General features: G+C 59.9%; 2 protein-coding genes across 2 annotated transcripts in view; one reads left to right on the top strand and one right to left on the bottom strand.

Annotated features, from left to right (window-relative positions):
- Positions 1 to 9,262, bottom strand: part of ndufaf1 (NADH:ubiquinone oxidoreductase complex assembly factor 1) — a 28,478-nt gene extending 19,216 nt beyond the window's left edge. Inside the window, exon 1 of the mRNA XM_070878688.1 lies at positions 8,702 to 9,262. Coding sequence (XP_070734789.1) covers positions 8,702 to 9,178 — 477 coding nt within the window. The 5' untranslated portion in view covers positions 9,179 to 9,262. The remainder of the gene's footprint in view (positions 1 to 8,701) is intronic.
- A 1,193-nt stretch (positions 9,263 to 10,455) lies between these two features.
- The window catches only part of rtf1 (RTF1 homolog, Paf1/RNA polymerase II complex component), a 114,608-nt gene continuing 103,581 nt past the window's right edge, over positions 10,456 to 21,482 (top strand). The window contains exon 1 of the mRNA XM_070878692.1: positions 10,456 to 10,525. The gene's annotated coding sequence lies outside the window, so the exon portion shown is untranslated. The remainder of the gene's footprint in view (positions 10,526 to 21,482) is intronic.

Here is a 21,482-nt window from a genome sequence, read left to right as displayed (position 1 = left end):
GACCCCGGGTCGGGGGTGGGGAACGGGACGGAGATGACCCCGGGTCGGGGGTGGGGAACGGGACGGTGATGACCCCGGGTCGGGGGTGGGGAACGGGACGGTGATGACCCCGGGTCGGGGGTGGGGAACGGGACGGAGATGACCCCGGGTCGGGGGTGGGGAACGGGACGGTGATGACCCCGGGTCGGGGGTGGGGAACGGGACGGTGATGACCCCGGGTCGGGGGTGGAGTGGGGAACGGGACGGTGATGACCCCGGGTCGGGGGTGGAGTGGGGAACGGGACGGTGATGACCCCGGGTCGGGGGTGGGGAATGGGACGGCGATGACCCCGGGGGTGGAGTGGGGAACGGGACGGCGATGACCCCGGGGGTGGAGTGGGGAACGGGACGGTGATGACCCCGGGTCGGGGGTGGGGAACGGGACGGCGATGACCCCGGGTCGGGGGTGGGGAACGGGACGGCGATGACCCCGGGTCGGGGGTGGAGTGGGGAACGGGACGGCGATGACCCCGGGGGTGGAGTGGGGAACGGGACGGTGATGACCCCGGGTCGGGGATGGGGAACGGGACGGCGATGACCCCGGGGGTGGAGTGGGGAACGGGACGGCGATGACCCCGGGGGTGGAGTGGGGAACGGGACGGTGATGACCCCGGGGGTGGAGTGGGGAACGGGACGGCGATGACCCCGGGGGTGGAGTGGGGAACGGGACGGCGATGACCCCGGGTCGGGGGTGGGGAACGGGACGGCGATGACCCCGGGGGTGGAGTGGGGAACGGGACGGTGATGACCCCGGGTCGGGGGTGGGGAACGGGACGGTGATGACCCCGGGTCGGGGGTGGGGAACGGGATGGCGATGACCCCGGGTCGGGGATGGGGAACGGGACGGTGATGACCCCGGGTCGGGGGTGGGGAACGGGACGGTGATGACCCCGGGGGTGGAGTGGGGAACGGGACGGTGATGACCCCGGGTCGGGGGTGGGGAACGGGACGGCGATGACCCCGGGGGTGGAGTGGGGAACAGGACGGTGATGACCCCGGGTCGGGGGTGGGGAACGGGACGGCGATGACCCCGGGGGTGGAGTGGGGAACGGGACGGTGATGACCCCGGGTCGGGGGTGGGGAACGGGACGGCGATGACCCCGGGGGTGGAGTGGGGAACGGGACGGCGATGACCCCGGGGGTGGAGTGGGGAACGGGACGGTGATGACCCCGGGTCGGGGGTGGGGAACGGGACGGCGATGACCCCGGGTCGGGGGTGGGGAACGGGACGGCGATGACCCCGGGTCGGGGGTGGGGAACGGGACGGTGATGACCCCGGGTCGGGGGTGGGGAACGGGACGGCGATGACCCCGGGTCGGGGGTGGGGAACGGGACGGTGATGACCCCGGGAGTGGAGTGGGGAACGGGACGGTGATGACCCCGGGTCGGGGGTGGGGAACGGGACGGCGATGACCCCGGGTCGGGGGTGGGGAACGGGACGGTGATGACCCCGGGAGTGGAGTGGGGAACGGGACGGCGATGACCCTGGGTCGGGGGTGGGGAACGGGACGGCGATGACCCCGGGGGTGGAGTGGGGAACGGGACGGAGATGACCCCGGGGTTGGAGTGGGGAACGGGACGGTGATGACCCCGGGGGTGGAGTGGGGAACGGGACGGCGATGACCCCGGTTCGGGGGTGGGGAACGGGACGGCGATGACCCCGGGGGTGGAGTGGGGAACGGGACGGTGATGACCCCGGGTCGGGGGTGGGGAACGGGACGGTGATGACCCCGGGGGTGGAGTGGGGAACGGGACGGCGATGACCCCGGGTCGGGGGTGGGGAACGGGACGGCGATGACCCCGGGTCGGGGGTGGGGAACGGGACGGCGATGACCCCGGGGGTGGAGTGGGGAACGGGACGGCGATGACCCCGGGTCGGGGGTGGGGAACGGGACGGCGATGACCCCGGGTCGGGGGTGGGGAACGGGACGGCGATGACCCCGGGGGTGGAGTGGGGAACGGGACGGTGATGACCCCGGGTCGGGGGTGGGGAACGGGACGGCGATGACCCCGGGTCGGGGGTGGGGAACGGGACGGCGATGACCCCGGGGTTGAAGTGGGGAACGGGACGGTGATGACCCCGGGGGTGGGGAACGGGACGGTGATGACCCCGGGGGTGGAGTGGGGAACGGGACGGAGATGACCCCGGGTCGGGGGTGGGGAACGGGACGGTGATGACCCCGGGTCGGGGGTGGGGAACGGGACGGTGATGACCCCGGGTCGGGGGTGGGGAACGGGACGGTGATGACCCCGGGTCGGGGGTGGGGAACGGGACGGTGATGACCCCGGGTCGGGGGTGGGGAACGGGACGGCGATGACCCCGGGGGTGGAGTGGGGAACGGGACGGCGATGACCCCGGGTCGGGGATGGGGAACGGGACGGTGATGACCCCGGGTCGGGGGTGGGGAACGGGACGGTGATGACCCCGGGTCGGGGGTGGGGAACGGGACGGTGATGACCCCGGGGGTGGAGTGGGGAACGGGACGGCGATGACCCCGGGGGTGGAGTGGGGAACGGGACGGTGATGACCCCGGGGGTGGAGTGGGGAACGGGACGGCGATGACCCCGGGTCGGGGGTGGGGAACGGGACGGCGATGACCCCGGGGGTGGAGTGGGGAACGGGACGGCGATGACCCCGGGGGTGGAGTGGGGAACGGGACGGCAATGACCCCGGGTCGGGGGTGGGGAACGGGACGGTGATGACCCCGGGTCGGGGGTGGGGAACGGGACGGTGATGACCCCGGGTCGGGGGTGGGGAACGGGACGGCGATGACCCCGGGGGTGGAGTGGGGAACGGGACGGCGATGACCCCGGGGGTGGAGTGGGAAACGGGACGGCGATGACCCCGGGTCGGGGGTGGGGAACGGGACGGTGATGACCCCGGGTCGGGGGTGGGGAACGGGACGGCGATGACCCCGGGGGTGGAGTGGGGAACGGGACGGTGATGACCCCGGGTCGGGGGTGGGGAACGGGACGGCGATGACCCCGGGTCGGGGGTGGGGAACGGGACGGCGATGACCCCGGGGGTGGGGAACGGGACGGTGATGACCCCGGGGGTGGAGTGGGGAACGGGACGGTGATGACCCCGGGGGTGGAGTGGGGAACGGGACGGCGATGACCCCGGGTCGGGGGTGGGGAACGGGACGGCGATGACCCCGGGTCGGGGGTGGGGAACGGGACGGTGATGACCCCGGGGGTGGGGAACGGGACGGTGATGACCCCGGGGGTGGAGTGGGGAACGGGACGGAGATGACCCCGGGTCGGGGGTGGGGAACGGGACGGTGATGACCCCGGGTCGGGGGTGGGGAACGGGACGGTGATGACCCCGGGTCGGGGGTGGGGAACGGGACGGTGATGACCCCGGGTCGGGGGTGGGGAACGGGGCGGTGATGACCCCGGGTCGGGGGTGGGGAACGGGACGGCGATGACCCCGGGTCGGGGGTGGGGAACGGGACGGCGATGACCCCGGGGGTGGAGTGGGGAACGGGACGGTGATGACCCCGGGTCGGGGGTGGGGAACGGGACGGCGATGACCCCGGGGGTGGAGTGGGGAACGGGACGGTGATGACCCCGGGGTTGGAGTGGGGAACGGGACGGTGATGACCCCGGGTCGGGGGTGGGGAACGGGACGGTGATGACCCCGGGTCAGGGGTGGGGAACGGGACGGTGATGACCCCGGGTCGGGGGTGGGGAACGGGACGGTGATGACCCCGGGTCGGGGGTGGGGAACGGGACGGTGATGACCCCGGGGGTGGAGTGGGGAACGGGACGGTGATGACCCCGGGGGTGGAGTGGGGAACGGGACGGCGATGACCCCGGGGGTGGAGTGGGGAACGGGACGGCAATGACCCCGGGTCGGGGGTGGGGAACGGGACGGCGATGACCCCGGGGGTGGAGTGGGGAACGGGACGGCGATGACCCCGGGGGTGGAGTGGGAAACGGGACGGTGATGACCCCGGGTCGGGGGTGGGGAACGGGACGGTGATGACCCCGGGTCGGGGGTGGGGAACGGGACGGCGATGACCCCGGGTCGGGGGTGGGGAACGGGACGGCGATGACCCCGGGGGTGGAGTGGGGAACGGGACGGCGATGACCCCGGGGGTGGAGTGGGAAACGGGACGGCGATGACCCCGGGTCGGGGGTGGGGAACGGGACGGTGATGACCCCGGGGGTGGAGTGGGGAACGGGACGGCGATGACACCGGGTCGGGGGTGGAGTGGGGAACGGGACGGTGATGACCCCGGGTCGGGGGTGGGGAACGGGACGGTGATGACCCCGGGTCGGGGGTGGGGAACGGGACGGTGATGACCCCGGGTCGGGGGTGGGGAACGGGACGGTGATGACCCCGGGTCGGGGGTGGGGAACGGGACGGTGATGACCCCGGTTCGGGGGTGGGGAACGGGACGGCGATGACCCCGGGGGTGGAGTGGGGAACGGGACGGCGATGACACCGGGTCGGGGGTGGAGTGGGGAACGGGACGGTGATGACCCCGGGTCGGGGGTGGGGAACGGGACGGCGATGACCCCGGGTCGGGGGTGGAGTGGGGAACGGGACGGCGATGACCCCGGGTCGGGGGTGGAGTGGGGAACGGGACGGCGATGACCCCGGGTCGGGGGTGGGGAACGGGACGGTGATGACCCCGGGTCGGGGGTGGGGAACGGGACGGCGATGACCCCGGGTTGGGGGTTGGGAACGGGACGGCGATGACCCCGGGTCGGGGATGGGGAACGGGACGGTGATGACCCCGGGTCGGGGGTGGGGAATGGGACGGCGATGACCCCGGGTCGGGGGTGGGGAACGGGACGGTGATGACCCCGGGGGTGAAGTGGGGAACGGGACGGCGATGACCCCGGGTCGGGGGTGGGGAACGGGACGGTGATGACCCCGGGTCGGGGGTGGGGAACGGGACGGCGATGACCCCGGGTCGGGGGTGGGGAACGGGACGGCGATGACCCCGGGGATGGAGTGGGGAACGGGACGGCGATGACCCCGGGGGTGAAGTGGGGAACGGGACGGTGATGACCCCGGGGGTGAAGTGGGGAACGGGACGGTGATGACCCCGGGGGTGGAGTGGGGAACGGGACGGCGATGACCCCGGGTCGGGGGTGGGGAACGGGACGGCGATGACCCCGGGGGTGAAGTGGGGAACGGGACGGTGATGACCCCGGGGGTGGAGTGGGGAACGGGACGGCGATGACCCCGGGTCGGGGGTGGGGAACGGGACGGCGATGACCCCGGGGGTGGAGTGGGGAACGGGACGGCGATGACCCCGGGGTTGGAGTGGGGAACGGGACGGCGATGACCCCGGGGGTGGAGTGGGGAACGGGACGGCGATGACCCCGGGTCGGGGATGGGGAACGGGACGGTGATGACCCCGGGTCGGGGGTGGGGAACGGGACAGCGATGACCCCGGGGGTGGAGTGGGGAACGGGACGGTGATGACCCCGGGTCGGGGGTGGGGAACGGGACGGTGATGACCCCGGGTCGGGGGTGGGGAACGGGACGGCGATGACCCCGGGTTGGGGGTTGGGAACGGGACGGTGATGACCCCGGGTCGGGGGTGGGGAACAGGACGGTGATGACCCCGGTTCGGGGGTGGGGAACGGGACGGCGATGACCCCGGGTCGGGGGTGGGGAACGGGACGGTGATGACCCCGGGTCGGGGGTGGGGAACGGGACGGCGATGACCCCGGGGGTGGAGTGGGGAATGGGACGGCGATGACCCCGGGGGTGGAGTGGGGAACGGGACGGCGATGACCCCGGGTCGGGGGTGGGGAACGGGACGGTGATGACCCCGGGGGTGGAGTGGGGAACGGGACGGCGATGACCCCGGGTCGGGGGTGGGGAACGGGACGGTGATGACCCCGGGTCGGGGGTGGGGAACGGGACGGCGATGACCCCGGGGGTGGAGTGGGGAATGGGACGGCGATGACCCCGGGGGTGGAGTGGGGAACGGGACGGCGATGACCCCGGGTCGGGGGTGGGGAACGGGACGGCGATGACCCTGGGTCGGGGGTGGGGAACGGGACGGCGATGACCCCGGATCGGGGATGGGGAACGGGACGGCGATGACCCCGGGTCGGGGGTGGGGAACGGGACGGCGATGACCCCGGATCGGGGATGGGGAACGGGACGGCGATGACCCCGGGGGTGGAGTGGGGAACGGGACGGTGATGACCCCGGGGTTGGAGTGGGGAACGGGACGGTGATGACCCCGGGTCGGGGGTGGAGTGGGGAACGGGACGGCGATGACCCTGGGTCGGGGGTGGGGAACGGGACGGCGATGACCCCGGGGGTGGAGTGGGGAACGGGACGGAGATGACCCCGGGAGTGGAGTGGGGAACGGGACGGAGATGACCCCGGGTCGGGGGTGGGGAACGGGACGGAGATGACCCCGGGTCGGGGGTGGGGAACGGGACGGTGATGACCCCGGGTCGGGGGTGGGGAACGGGACGGAGATGACCCCGGGGTTGGAGTGGGGAACGGGACGGTGATGACCCCGGGTCGGGGGTGGGGAACGGGACGGTGATGACCCCGGGTCGGGGGTGGGGAACGGGACGGTGATGACCCCGGGTCGGGGGTGGGGAACGGGACGGTGATGACCCCGGGTCGGGGGTGGAGTGGGGAACGGGACGGCGATGACCCCGGGTCGGGGGTGGGGAACGGGACGGCGATGACCCCGGGGATGGAGTGGGGAACTGGACGGCGATGACCCCGGGTCGGGGGTGGGGAACGGGACGGCGATGACCCCGGGGGTGGAGTGGGGAACGGGACGGTGATGACCCCGGGGGTGGAGTGGGGAACGGGACGGTGATGACCCCGGGTCGGGGGTGGGGAACGGGACGGCGATGACCCCGGGGGTGGGGAACGGGACGGCGATGACCCCGGGGGTGGAGTGGGGAACTGGACGGCGATGACCCCGGGTCGGGGGTGGGGAACGGGACGGTGATGACCCCGGGTCGGGGGTGGGGAACGGGACGGTGATGACCCCGGGTCGGGGGTGGGGAACGGGACGGTGATGACCCTGGGGGTGGAGTGGGGAACGGGACGGTGATGACCCCGGGTCGGGGGTGGGGAACGGGACGGCGATGACCCCGGGTCGGGGGTGGGGAACGGGACGGTGATGACCCCGGGGGTGGAGTGGGGAACGGGACGGCGATGACCCCGGGGGTGGAGTGGGGAACGGGACGGTGATGACCCCGGGTCGGGGGTGGGGAACGGGACGGTGATGACCCCGGGGGTGGAGTGGGGAACGGGACGGTGATGACCCCGGGTCGGGGGTGGGGAACGGGACGGTGATGACCCCGGGTCGGGGGTGGGGAACGGGACGGCGATGACCCCGGGGGTGGAGTGGGGAACGGGACGGTGATGACCCCGGGTCGGGGGTGGAGTGGGGAACGGGACGGCGATGACCCCGGGGGTGGAGTGGGGAACGGGACGGCGATGACCCCGGGGGTGGAGTGGGGAACGGGACGGTGATGACCCCGGGGGTGGGGAACGGGACGGTGATGACCCCGGGGGTGGAGTGGGGAACGGGACGGTGATGACCCCGGGTCGGGGGTGGAGTGGGGAACGGGACGGCGATGACCCCGGGGGTGGAGTGGGGAACGGGACGGTGATGACCCCGGGGGTGGAGTGGGGAACGGGACGGTGATGACCCCGGGTCGGGGGTGGGGAACGGGACGGTGATGACCCCGGGTCGGGGGTGGGGAACGGGACGGTGATGACCCCGGGTCGGGGGTGGGGAACGGGACGGTGATGACCCCGGGGGTGGGGAACGGGACGGTGATGACCCTGGGGGTGGAGTGGGGAACGGGACGGCGATGACCCCGGGTCGGGGGTGGGGAACGGGACGGCGATGACCCCGGGGGTGGAGTGGGGAACGGGACGGCGATGACCCCGGGGTTGGAGTGGGGAACGGGACGGCGATGACCCCGGGGGTGGAGTGGGGAACGGGACGGCGATGACCCCGGGGATGGAGTGGGGAACGGGACGGTGATGACCCCGGGGGTGGAGTGGGGAACGGGACGGCGATGACCCCGGGGGTGGAGTGGGGAACGGGACGGTGATGACCCCGGGTCGGGGGTGGGGAACGGGACGGCGATGACCCCGGGTCGGGGGTGGGGAACGGGACGGCGATGACCCCGGGTCGGGGGTGGGGAACGGGACGGCGATGACCCCGGGTCGGGGGTGGGGAACGGGACGGTGATGACCCCGGGGGTGGAGTGGGGAACGGGACGGTGATGACCCCGGGTCGGGGGTGGGGAACGGGACGGCGATGGCGATGACCCCGGGGGTGGAGTGGGGAACGGGACGGCCATGACCCCGGGGGTGGAGTGGGGAACGGGACGGTGATGACCCCGGGTCGGGGGTGGGGAACGGGACGGCGATGACCCCGGGTCGGGGGTGGGGAACGGGACGGTGATGACCCCGGGGGTGGAGTGGGGAACGGGACGGCGATGACCCCGGGGGTGGAGTGGGGAACGGGACGGCGATGACCCCGGGGGTGGAGTGGGGAATGGGACGGCGATGACCCCGGGGGTGGAGTGGGGAACGGGACGGCGATGACCCCGGGTCGGGGGTGGGGAACGGGACGGCGATGACCCCGGGGGTGGAGTGGGGAACGGGACGGCGATGACCCCGGGGCTGGTGGTGGCTGACCTTGAGCGGGCGGGCCCGCAGGCTGCAGTAGCCGCTGTAGCGGGTCTCGCCGTCCCGGGGCGGCTCGGTGATGAGGTGCCCGGTGAGCAGCGCCGTCCGCCCGTTGCCGCCCACTGCCAGCCGGGCCCGGCTGCGGCCTCCGATCTCCCGGTCGGTGGACACGGCCCAGTGCCGCAGGCTATCGGAGCCCTGGAACTGCCAGAGGACGCGGCTCTGCTCCAGCAGCTCCTCCCGGAGGGGCTGGCCTCCGGGGCCCCGCAGTCGCTCCGCCGCCTCCTCCCATAGCAGGCCCCAGTGCCGCCTCACGCTCTCCACACCCTGCCGCCAGTCCCACCGCAGCCTCTCCCAGGGCGGCGGCTTGTCGGCCGGAGCTCCGGGCCGGCGGTACCCGCGGCCTGTCCCTCCGCCGGGCACCAAGCCCCCGCGGCTCAGCCGCACCAGAAGCTTGAAACGGCCCGCCATCTTGATGGTTTCCATGGCAACGGAGGCCGGGCGGCACCTGTGTGAATAAAGTCTGAGAGAGCCGGAGACCCGCGGGCAGCCCTCACTCTCTCATCGCCATATCCCCCTCATTCCTCTCTAACCTCCCCTCATCCCCCGACCCCTCTAACCTCCCTTCATCCCCTCCCCTCATCCACACTCCCCTCATTCCACTCTAACCTCCCTTCATCCCCTCCCCTCATCCACACTCCCCTCATTCCACTCTAACCTCCCTTCATCCCCTCCCCCTCTAACCTCCCCTCATCTTCTACCCCTCTAACCTCCCCTTATTCCTCATCCCCCTGCCTTATCGCCCCCTATCCTATCCCCACCTCACCTCATTCTACTCCCACAACCTACCCCCTCATTCTATCCCCGTCATCCACCTCAACCCCCTTTATCCCCTTCATCCTACCCCCTCATCCTCTCCACTCCATCCATTGCACTCCCCCTCATCCATTCCACTCCCCCTCATCCATTCCACCCCCCATTATACACCTTCACCCTCCCCCTCATCCCCTACACCCTCCTCATCCTCTATACCCTCCCCTCATCCCCGACACCCCTCATCCCCTATCTCCCTCATTCCCCCCTCACCTCATCCCCCTCCCTCATTCCCCTCTCATCCCCTCCTCTCACCCCCCCACCCCAACCTACTCATACTCCCCTCCCTCATCCCCCTCTCATTCGACTGCTCATTCCCCCCCCCCTCATTCCCCCCATCTCATTCCCCCCCACCTCATCCACCCCTCCTCATCCACCCACTCTCCCTCCCTCCTCAACCCCCTCCTCATCTACCTACCCCCACCCTCCTCATCCATCCACTCTCCTAGTCATCCACCCCTCTTCATCCAACCCCCTCCTCTTCATCCACCCCCCTCCTCCTCATCCACCCCATCCTCCCCCCTCCTCATCCACCCCTCTCTTCATCCACCCCATCCACTCCCCCCATCATCTACTCCCTCCTCCTCCAGCCCCCCCCTCCTCCTCCACCTCCCTCCTCATCCACCCCCTCCTGCTCCCTCCTCCTCATCCACCCCCTTCTCATCCACCCCCTCCTCATCCACCCCCTCCTCCTCATCCACCCCGTCCTCCTCATCCACCTCCTCATCCACCCCCTCCTTCTCATCCTCCCCCTCATCCACCCCATCTTCCTCATCCACCCCCTCCTCCTCATCCACCCCCTCCTCCTCATCCACCCCCTCCTCCTCATCCACCCCCTCCTCCTCATCCACCCCCTCCTCCTCATCCACCCCCCTCCTCCTCATCCACCCCCCTCCTCCTCATCAACTCTCGTCGAAAATTTTCAGTTGATCAGAGAGAGCCAGCATGGATTTGTGAAAGGTAGGTCATATCTGACAAACCTGATTGAATTTTTTGACGAGGTGACTAAAGTAGTGTATGGGGAAAAGTCTCTAGATGGTTATTTATGTGGACCTCCAGAAGGCATTTGGTAAAGTCCCACATAAGAGATTGTTAACTGAGGTAGAAGCCCACGGAACTGAGGGCAAATTACTGACTGAGCGGCAGGAGATAGGCAGTAGGGATAATGCGTAGGTCGTCAAATTGGCTGGATATGACTAATGGTGTCCCGCAAAGAGCTGTGTTGGGACCTCAACTATTCACAGTATTTATTAATGACTTAGATGATGGCAGAGAAAGTCATATATCCAAATTTGCCAATGGCACAAAGATAGGCGGCATTGTAGGTATATTGCAGATGGAAGCATAAAATTACACAGGGATATCGACAGACCAAGTAAATGGGCAATACTGTGGCAAATGGATTTCAGTGTAGGCAAATGTGAGGTCATCCACTTTGGACTTAAAAAGGATAGAACAAGGTACTTTCTAAATGGTGAAAAGCTAAAAACAGTGGAGGTCCAAAGAGATTTGGGGGCCCAGGTACATAGACCATTAAAATGTCAGGGACAGGTACAGAAAATAATCAAAAAGCTAATGGAATGCTGGCCTTTATATTTAGAGGACTAGAATACCAGGGGGTAGAAATTATGCTGCAGCTATACAAAGCCCTGGTTGGACCACACCTAGAGTACTGTGAGCAGTTCTGGGCATCACACCTTAGGAAGGATATATAGGGAGTGCAGCGTAGGTTTACAGAATAATACAAATTAGGGTTGTATTCCCTTGAATTTAGAAGGTTAAGGGATGATCTGATCAAAGTTTTCAAGATATTTAGTGTTGTCTCTGATGCTCTGATAATGACTCCACGAGGTAATGTGTTGTGCTTGAACCTTAGTCCTTTATTAATAACTCCAGAGTGAGGATCACACCTGGTGGCCTGCCTTTTATACTAGGCCAGGCACACCTGTACAGGTAACCTACAAGTCTCCCACTGCTGTGCCCTCTGCTGGCACACCTTGTGATAGTACCAACAGTAGCCATGTAGGATACACGACATCACTCTCCCCCAAGCTTTTAGTGCAAATCGCCTCTGCATTGACTATGCTCTGGGCTTAGCTCTATCTGGTTGACCATTGGTGGGTCGTTTCAATCTTGGATGAGTAGGTGGTGTTTCATTGGCAGTAGAGTGCTGGTGGTGCTGTTTGTGTGTGTGTGTGTGTGTGTGTGTGTGTCTCTGACCACTCCATTCTCTGCCCCCCACCACATGTAGATTATGCTGGAGGCTCATTTCATTCATATCCAGTCAAGTCCAGAAAAACAAGTTTGCATTACATTTGTGGTTTAGTTATGAGACAAGTACATTCGACTGGTGAGATACATTTTTGATACGTACTGGGGATCGGTAACTGGTGCATAAGGACAAGCTAATGCCAGAGCTGCTGGATGGTGTCCCTGCAGTCTGGTGGTGGCACGGTGTCCAGTGCTGGCAGTGGGAACCCGGTTGGCTCAAGTTGCCTGCTCTTGGGGCTGTTGCCGTTGCTCTTAGCGTCGGGTAGATTCACAGATGCCTGTGACCTCCCTGTCCTTTCTTTGCGCCCTGGGTCGCTGCTGCTCTGCTGTCGTCTAGCAGTGCACAGGGAACTGCTGACTTGCTTGCTGGGCGTTGTTTGGTTTGGGATCCTGGCTGGTTCTGGTCCCCTTTTGGAGAACAGTTGCGAGTGACCCTTTGTTCCCAGGTCTGGCCTTGATGACGATGGTATCTGGGGGCTGCACCTTAGCACAGTTTGCTCTTTCAGGCTCATGGTAGTTGGTGCCATCGGGTGCCTGAGAGGCAGAGCTGATCAGGGGCAGGGTAGTGATTCCGGTGCCGTTGCCCTCCTGCAGCTCGTGTATATTGGCTGCTTGTGGCCACACTCCATGGTGCATAAATCTCATCCCAGGGACGCAGGCTACAGTGTTGGGTAGCTCGCTGGACCTGTGTGCTCCCGATGGGTGTTTGCCTGCTGCATTGGCAGTGCGCAGTTGAAATCCTACATCGCACAACATTTCATTCCTTATTGTGAATACCCTGTAGCTCCGATCCTGCGACTTTTCCTTGCTTGTTGCATGTACACAACTCTGATCGTCAATTACACATTTTACATGATCGCAATCGCGCAACTTTTCTTTGCTTATTGCATGTACACAACTCTGATCATCAGTTACACATTTTAACTCTAACTCACAGTTGCTATTACATTGCTTGAGTGTTTGGAACTGTCCCTTTAAGTGTGGTGGGTTGCAGGCCTCCTTTAAGAGAGCCTTGCTATCTTTACCCCAATCCTCTTCTCCGTTTGGTGCCACGTGTTGCTCCATCAGCGCTGCCCCTAGTGGTCTGGCCGCCGCCATCTTTTTCTTCAGCGCATCACCTCGTGGTTCGGGCGCTATCTTTCCTCCATCCACTATGTCGACTGCGGTGATCCTCTTCTCCCCGAGTTCTGCCACCGAAGCTGGGGAGTCACCTTTGGGTCCGATTTTCTAACTCCGGAGTCCTGCCACTGGAGCCCGGAAGGTGCATTCGGGTCATCTCAGCTGGATTATCTCCACGCTGTCGTGCTGAGCGGTCTGTGCCTCGGGTGCTGTGCTGGTCTGCTCTCTGGTGTTGGATCCAAACTCAGGTGAGGGCTTGCTTTGCCTGAGCACAGAGGACGTCGATCACTGGAGGGATGAAGTCTTCCCATTTCCAAGAGATCTTCTCCATCCACCTTTTTCCGAGTAGCGTTGGTCCATCACCTGCAACAACCCACAGAGGTAACTTATGCACCACCCCATCATGGAGTACCTTTACTACCAACGACTGGGATAAGTTCATTGGTGTAGGTGCGCAGCTTTGCCTGAGCCGGGACCAACTTGGATCGCTCAGCTTGACTGTCCCATAGCCTCTCAAAGGCTTCTTGATTCATTACTGACTGGCTTGCCCCCGTGTCCACTTCCATGAAGACTGGAACACCATCTATCTCGACTTCCATCCTCAGCGGAGAACATTTGGTGGTGCAGGTAAACATGCTATGTACCTCGTCATGGGGCTGAGTTGCCTCTCTGACTTTCGTTTCACAATCTGCACTGGATTCATGGCCATCTGCAAACTCTTCATCGACACAGTGAGTCATATTTCTCTTACACATTTGCTGGAGGTGGCCCTTTGTGCTGCAGCCTTTGCATACATAGTTTTAAAAACGGCACTGGTGAGCCCTGTGATTCCCTCCACAACGCCAGCATAGAGCTACTCGATTGGCTCCCCTCGGCGAACTCTGAGTTAAGGGACTCTGGGGCCTGTTCTCTCTTTCCTGAGAAGGTTCACGTTCTACAGTACAGCCTCTTAAAGGTGCCACTTTGTGCACAGTACTTGCCGGGTTTGATTCCTGAGGGTGAGTCATCTGCCTGGAACCGCAGGTCGAGGTCATGAATGCCTGGCTCACAGAGATGGCCTTCTGCAGTGTGACTGTGGTATCCGCTGACAGTAGCTTATGAAGAAGGCCCTCATGGCCGATTCCAATGACAAAAATGTCCCGCAGCGCTTCGGTGAGGTGTTCGCCGAAATCACAGGGTGCCGCCAGCCTCCTGAGGTCTGCAGCATATTTCGCGATTTCCTGGCCTTCGGGCTGTCGGTGGGTGTAAAATCGGTGTCTGGCTGTGAGGTTGCTCTCTTTGGACTTGAGTTAAGGGATCAGTGTTACGAGCTCCTCGTACGTCTTGGTCGTTGTCTTCGCTGGTGCCAGCAAGTCCCTGACGAGGCCATGGGCCCACAACTGGTTAGCAGAATAGCTTTGCGCTTGCCAGCCAGTGTGGCGGGGTTGTCTCCTGCCAGGTCATTTGCTGTGAAGAAATGGTCGAGCCTCTCCACAAAGGCGTCCCAATCATCACCATCGGCGAACTGCTGCAATGTACCAAAGGTAGCCATTTTCGCATGACAGTCCGTAATCTCGTTGCCAATTGTTATGTCCTTGGATGCTCTGATAATGACTCCACAAGGCAATGTGTTGTGCTTAAACTGTAGTGACCTTAGTCCTTTATTGATAACTCCAGAGTGAGGATCACGCCTGGTGGCCTGCCTTTTATACTAGGCCAGGCACACCTGTACAGGTAACCTGCAAGTCTCCCACTGCTGCGCCCTCTAGTGATAGTACAAACAGAAGCCATGTAGGATACATGACATTAAGGGAATCAGAGATAGAGAGAAACTACTTCCACTGATTGAAGGTTCGAAGACTGGGGGCATAGTCTAAATATTAGAGCCTGACCTTTCAGTAGTGAAATTAGGAAACACTTCTACACAGAAAGGGCTCAATTTTGGCCAAAGCCGTTTTTTGGCGCATTGCCAGAGTTACGGACGTTTTTCTAGGCCACAACTGCTCCAAAAATAAATGTGCCAAGTTTCCCCGTTCTATTTTTTTGAGTTGGCGCCGCGCAGCCTGTCCTGTAGCCTCGGGGGATGGAGCCTAATGTCTGCCCCCTCTGCGCATGCGCAAAAAAAGGGAAGTTTTTGACGTGATACCTATGGGCGCACATGCGCAGTACAGCTCCCGGTCTGCAATCAGCCATTTTTAAAGAGCCAGTTGTGTGTGAGAAATTTAATTCTCATTGGAAAAATCGGAGTTGCAATACAAGATGAAACGCGACGCAAGGACCAAGAATTTCTTACAAGCTGAAGTGGAGGCATTAGTTACTGTGATTGAGGCCAGATGGCACGAGCTGGACACCAGCAGAAGTCACATAAAAGTTCCACTCAAAGAAATAAAGAAACTCTGGAACCAACCTGCAGAAGACTACTGTGAAATGGTGACCACCCCGAGGTCTGGAGGCCAGTGCAAAAAGCAAGACCTTGGTCGAGTAATTAGTGTAAGTAATATTTTAATTTTTCAATGGAACTGCAATTGTAAATGTGACAATCTGTATATGTCCCAAGCAGCAGAAAGACACTCTCTCTAAAAAGTTATATTTTCATCTTTGCAGAGGAAAGTGGCACACAACAAGCGAGAAAGAACTCGAACAGGAGAAGGCCCGGCAAATCTGCACCCACTGACACTCTTGGAAGAGAGGGTCGCTGCTTTAATGGGTCCTGCCTGGAGAAAAGCAACCACCACTGCACAAGCTGGGCCCACACTCGAGGGTGAGGGTATGTCCTGCAAATTCCACAGTGTGGCTTTCCTAAATGTTAAGTACTGCGTGGGCTAGCTATGCTTTGGTTCATGAGGATGCCTCCGTCAACTATGTTTTGGTTGATGCACTGTGCTATCATTCATTGTGGTCCTTCAAATCAGCCTGCTACCTGCGCTGTGTGAGTCTACTCATGCCACCCACCCTGGCCCCTCCTCTGCTGCTAACCATTTGTCTGTTCTGTTATATTTTGCAGAACTTGAGGCCAACCCTGATGATGCAGAAGAAGATTCAGATGAGGACGAGCCTGAAGAGGAGAACATCTTCCAATCCCACCTTCCAGACCAAGAGTGTTGTGTCTTTAGATGTGCTGATAATGACTCCACGAGGCAATGTGTTGTACTTGAACTGTAGTGACCTTAGTCCTTTATTGATAACTCCAGAGTGAGGATTACACCTGGTGGCCTGCCTTTTATACTAGGCCAGGCACACCTGTACAGGTAACCTACAAGTGTCCCACTGCTGTGCCCTCTGCTGGTACACCTTGTGATAGTACAAACAGTGGCCATGTAGGATACATGACAAAGAGCTGGGGGTGAGGGAGAGCGGGTGGGAAGGGAGAAGATGGATGAAGTCCCACTTTGGTGCAGGTGCCGCCCATTGAGGTGCCAGCCCGTTTCCTGAGTGGTACGAGTGTTGGTAGGACATTCCATAGTTTCCCACCGTCCGAGGCTGCCGGTCCCAGTGGAGTGCACCACGGCACACCCAGGGCCCCACTGTCTGAGGCTGCAGGTCCCAGTGGGGTGCACTACGGCACACCCAGGGCCCCACTGTCTGAGGCTGCAGGTCCCAGTGGGGTGCACTACGGCACACCCAGGGCCCCACTGTCTGAGGCTGCAGGTCCCAGTGGGGTGCACTACGGCACACCCAGGGCCCCACTGTCTGAGGCTGCGGGATGCAGCGAGCCACAACTAGATTTTCGAGAGGAGGGGAAGGAGAGCTCGACCGCGTTCTCCTGAGGTGCAGGATCGAACAGATATGGTTCACATTATGGCAATGAGTGCAGAGGTCATTGAACTTATCCGATCACTCCTAGACACCATCAGTGGGATGGGTGATGAGCTATCGGGACTGTCGCGAGAGGTAACGACATTCTAACGAGAAATGTGAACACTGTCTGGGAACATGAGGGAGGGAATGTCTCAGTCATCAGAAACAATGTCGGTGCACATGAGGGAGGGAATGTCTCAGGTAGCTGATGCACTGTCAGTGAACATGAGGGAGGGAATGTTGCAGGTAGTTGATACACTGTTGCTCAACATGAGGAAGGGAATGTCACAGGTAGGTGAGACACTGTCAGCGAACATGAGGGAGGGAATGTTGGAGGTAGTTGAAACACTGTCAGAGCACATGAGGGAGGGAATGTCGGAGTTAGCTGCTGCAATAAGGGAACATGCCCAGACCCCGCGCCCACTGACAGAATCAACTGCCACTCCCACTCCAATCCCTAGACTAGCCTCTGAAGAGGCCCAAGCCCGGCCCTCCACATTACCGCCTGCCCCCCGCCCGCCCCCCCCCCCCTCATCAAGAAGTGTGCATTACCCGAGATGGTCGAAAGAATAAGCTTGGTACCAACCCAACAAACGCTGCGCCACCGCCTGCGGGAAGTGGTGGAGTCAACAAGACCAAGCGCAGCGGGCGGTCTTAGAATAAGGTGGAAGAGAGATGGGTGCAGCCTTTCTTTGTTGCTGTTGTTATTATTTTTGTTGTTACTGTTGTAACTGTTCTCAAATTAAAAGTTTTTTATAAGTTATGTAAATTTACAAGTTTAAAAGTTAGTAATTGATCTTAAAGTTTGTAAGTGATCTTAGAGTTTGTAAGTAATCTTAAGTGAAAACTTTAAAGTTTGATAAAGAATATGTTTATTAAAGTGAAGTTAAGTACAAACAAATGTTTGTTCAACTTTCGAATAAAATATATTTTAAGTTATAACTGAATTATTTACATTATTTGTTCCATTATGAACACAACTTTTGGAACGCAAGAAGAATCATTTCCATTATTTCTTCGATTATTAACACAACGTTTTGAAGTAAACAAGAATAATTTCCATCATTTGTTCCATGAACGCAACACAACATTACGGAACAGGTCCAAACTAATATGTCCTTACTATACAGTATAAATGCATACGAGGCCCATACTTGAGAGACAGTCACTCTGTGATCTGTTACCTTTATTACCAAGACCTCAAGAGGCAGATGGTGGGTGGAGCTTCCTCTTTTATACCTGAAAGTCCAGGTTAGGAGTGTCTCCCACAAGTTCGCCCCCTTGTGGTCAGTGTTCTCAAGGTGTACAACTAAGGTCAGCTTATACATGGGTTACAATGACAGTTGAATACATGACATCACTTCCCCGCCCCCCCCCACCACAAAGTCTTATTGGGATCACAGGTTAAGTCTCTCTGGTGTTTTATGCTCCCTTATAGCGCCTGATTTGGGGCTCCGGTTGATGGGCGCTGGCCTGAGTGTCTGCTGTTTGCGGTGCTTCAGGCCTGTCCGGATTGCCCACAGTGACTGGACTCTCCTCCACTTGTTTCCGGTGTTCGGTCACCTGTGGTGGAGTAAACTCTACGTCGTGTTCTTCCTCTGCTTCTTCTATTGGGTTGCTGAACCTCCTTTTTGTTTGATCCACGTGTTTGTGGCAGATTTGTCCATTGGTAAGTTTAACTACCAAAACCCTATTCCCCTCTTTGGCAATCACAGTGCCTGCAAGCCATTTGGGCCCTGCAGCGTAATTAAGGACAAAAACAGAGTCATTTACATCAATACATCGCGCCCTCGAATTCCTGTCATGGAAGTCACATTGTGACTGATGCCTGCTCTCAACAATTTCTTTCATGGTGGGGTGTATAAGGGATAACCTGGTTTTGAGCGTCCTTTTCATTAGCAGCTCTGCGGGTGGAACCCCTGTGATCGAGTGTGGTCGGGATCTATTGGCCAACAGGAGGCGTGATAAGTGGCTTTGTAGGGAACCCCCTTGGATTCTGAGCATCCCCTGTTTGATTATCTGCACTGCTTGCTCCCCCTGGCTGTTTGAGGCCAGCTTGAACGGTGCCGTTCTGACATGGTTGATTCCATTGCCTGCCATGAAGTCCTGGAATTCAGTGCTTGTGAAGCACGGGCCATTGTCGCTGACCAAGACGTCCGGTAGACCATGGGCGGCGAACATTGCCCGTGGACTTTCTACCGTGGCAGAGGATGTAGAAACATAGAAACATAGAAAATAGGTGCAGGAGTAGGCCATTCGGCCCTTCTAGCCTGCACCGCCATTCAATGAGTTCATGGCTGAACATGCAACTTCAGTACCCCATTCCTGCTTTCTCACCATACCCCTTGATTCCCCGAGTAGTAAGGACTTCATCTAACTCCTTTTTGAATATATTTAGTGAATTGGCCTCAACAACTTTCTGTGGTAGAGAATTCCACAGGTTCACCACTCTCTGGGTGAAGAAATTCCTCCTCATCTCGGTCCTAAATGGCTTCCCCCTTATCCTTAGACTGTGTCCCCTGGTTCTAGACTTCCCCAACATTGGGAACATTCTTCCTGCATCTAACCTGTCTAATCCCGTCAGAATTTTAAACGTTTCTATGAGGACCCTCTCATTCTTCTGAACTCCAGTGAATACAAGCCCAGTTGATCCAGTCTTTCTTGATAGGTCAGTCCCGCCATCCCGGGAATCAGTCTGGTGAACCTTCGCTGCACTCCCTCAATAGCAAGAATGTCCTTCCTCAGGTTAGGAGACCAAAACTGTACACAATACTCCAGGTGTGGCCTCACCAAGGCCCTGTACAACTGTAGCAACACCTCCCTGCCCCTGTACTCAAATCCCCTCGCTATGAAGGCCAACATGCCATTTGCTTTCTTAACCGCCTGCTGTACCTGCATGCCAACCTTCAATGACTGATGTACCATGACACCCAGGTCTCTTTGCACCTCCCCTTTTCCTAATCTGTCACCATTCAGATAATAGTCTGTCTCTCTGTTTTTACCACCAAAGTGGATAACCTCACATTTATCCACATTATACTTCATCTGCCATGCATTTGCCCACTCACCTAACCTATCCAAGTCGCTCTGCAGCCTCATAGCATCCTCCTCGCAGCTCACACTGCCACCCAACTTAGTGTCATCCGCAAATTTGGAGATACTACATTTAATCCCCTCGTCTAAATCATTAATGTACAGTGTAAACAGCTGGGGCCCCAGCACAGAACCTTGCGGTACCCCACTAGTCACTGCCTGCCATTCTGAAAAGTCCCCATTTACTCCTACTCTTTGCTTCCTGTCTGACAACCAGTTCTCAATCCATGTCAGCACACTACCCCCAATCCCATGTGCTTTAACTTTGCACATTAATCTCTTGTGTGGGACCTTGTCGAAAGCCTTCTGAAAGTCCAAATATACCACATCAACTGGTTCTCCCTTGTCCACTCTACTGGAAACATCCTCAAAAAATTCCAGAAGATTTGTCAAGCATGATTTCCCTTTCACAAATCCATGCTGACTTGGACCTATCATATTACCTCTTTCCAACTGCACTGCTATGACATCCTTAACAATTGATTTCATCATTTTACCCACTACCGATGTCAGGCTGACCGGTCTATAATTCCCTGTTTTCTCTCCCTCCTTTTTTAAAAAGTGGGGTTACATTGGCTACCCTCCACTCCATAGGAACTGATCCAGAGTCAATGGAATGTTGGAAAATGACTGTCAATGCATCCACTATTTCCAAGGCCACCTCCTTAAGTACTCTGGGATGCAGTCCATCAGGCCCTGGGGATTTATCGGCCTTCAATCCCATCAATTTCCCCAACACAATTTCCCGACTAATAAAGATTTCCCTCAGTTCCTCCTCCTTACTAGACCCTCCGACCCCTTTTATATCCGGAAGGTTGTTTGTGTCCTCCTCAGTGAATACCGAACCAAAATACTTGTTCAATTGGTCCGCCATTTCTTTGTTCCCCGTTATGACTTCCCCTGATTCTGACTGCAGGGGACCTACGTTTGTCTTTACTAACCTTTTTCTCTTTACATATCTAAAGAAACTTTTGCAATCCGTCTTAATGTTCCCTGCAAGCTTCTTCTCGTACTCCATTTTCCCTGCCCTAATCAAACCCTTTGTCCTCCTCTGCTGAGTTCTAAATTTCTCCCAGTCCCCGGGTTCGCTGCTATTTCTGGCCAATTTGTATGCCACTTCCTTGGCTTTAATGCTATTCCTGATTTCCCTTGATAGCCACTGTTGAGCCACCTTCCCTTTTTTATTTTTACACCAGACAGGAATGTACAATTGTTGTAGTTCATCCATGCGGTCTCTAAATGTCTGCCATTGCCCATCCACAGTCAACCCCTTCAGTATCATTCGCCAATCTATCCTAGCCAATTCACGCCTCATACCTTCAAAGTTACCCTTCTTTAAGTTCTGGACCATGGTCTCTGAATTAACTGTTTCATTCTCCATCCTAATGCAGAATTCCACCATATTATGGTCACTCTTCCCCAAGGGTCCTCGCACAACGAGATTGCTAATTAATCCTCTCTCATTACACAACACCCAGTCTAAGATGGCCTCCCCCCTAGTTGGTTCCTCGACATATTGGTCTAAAAAACCATCCCTTATGCACTCCAGGAAATCCTCCTCCACCGTATTGCTTCCAGTTTGGTTAACCCAATCTATGTGCATATTAAAGTCACCCATTATAACTGCTGCACCTTTATTGCACGCACCCCTAATTTC

The sequence above is a fragment of the Pristiophorus japonicus genome, chromosome 4 (genome assembly GCF_044704955.1).
Source record: "Pristiophorus japonicus isolate sPriJap1 chromosome 4, sPriJap1.hap1, whole genome shotgun sequence".
Classification (NCBI taxonomy): domain Eukaryota; kingdom Metazoa; phylum Chordata; class Chondrichthyes; family Pristiophoridae; genus Pristiophorus; species Pristiophorus japonicus.
Note: the sequence above shows the minus strand (reverse complement) of the source record. Positions and strands in the feature narration are given on the sequence as shown.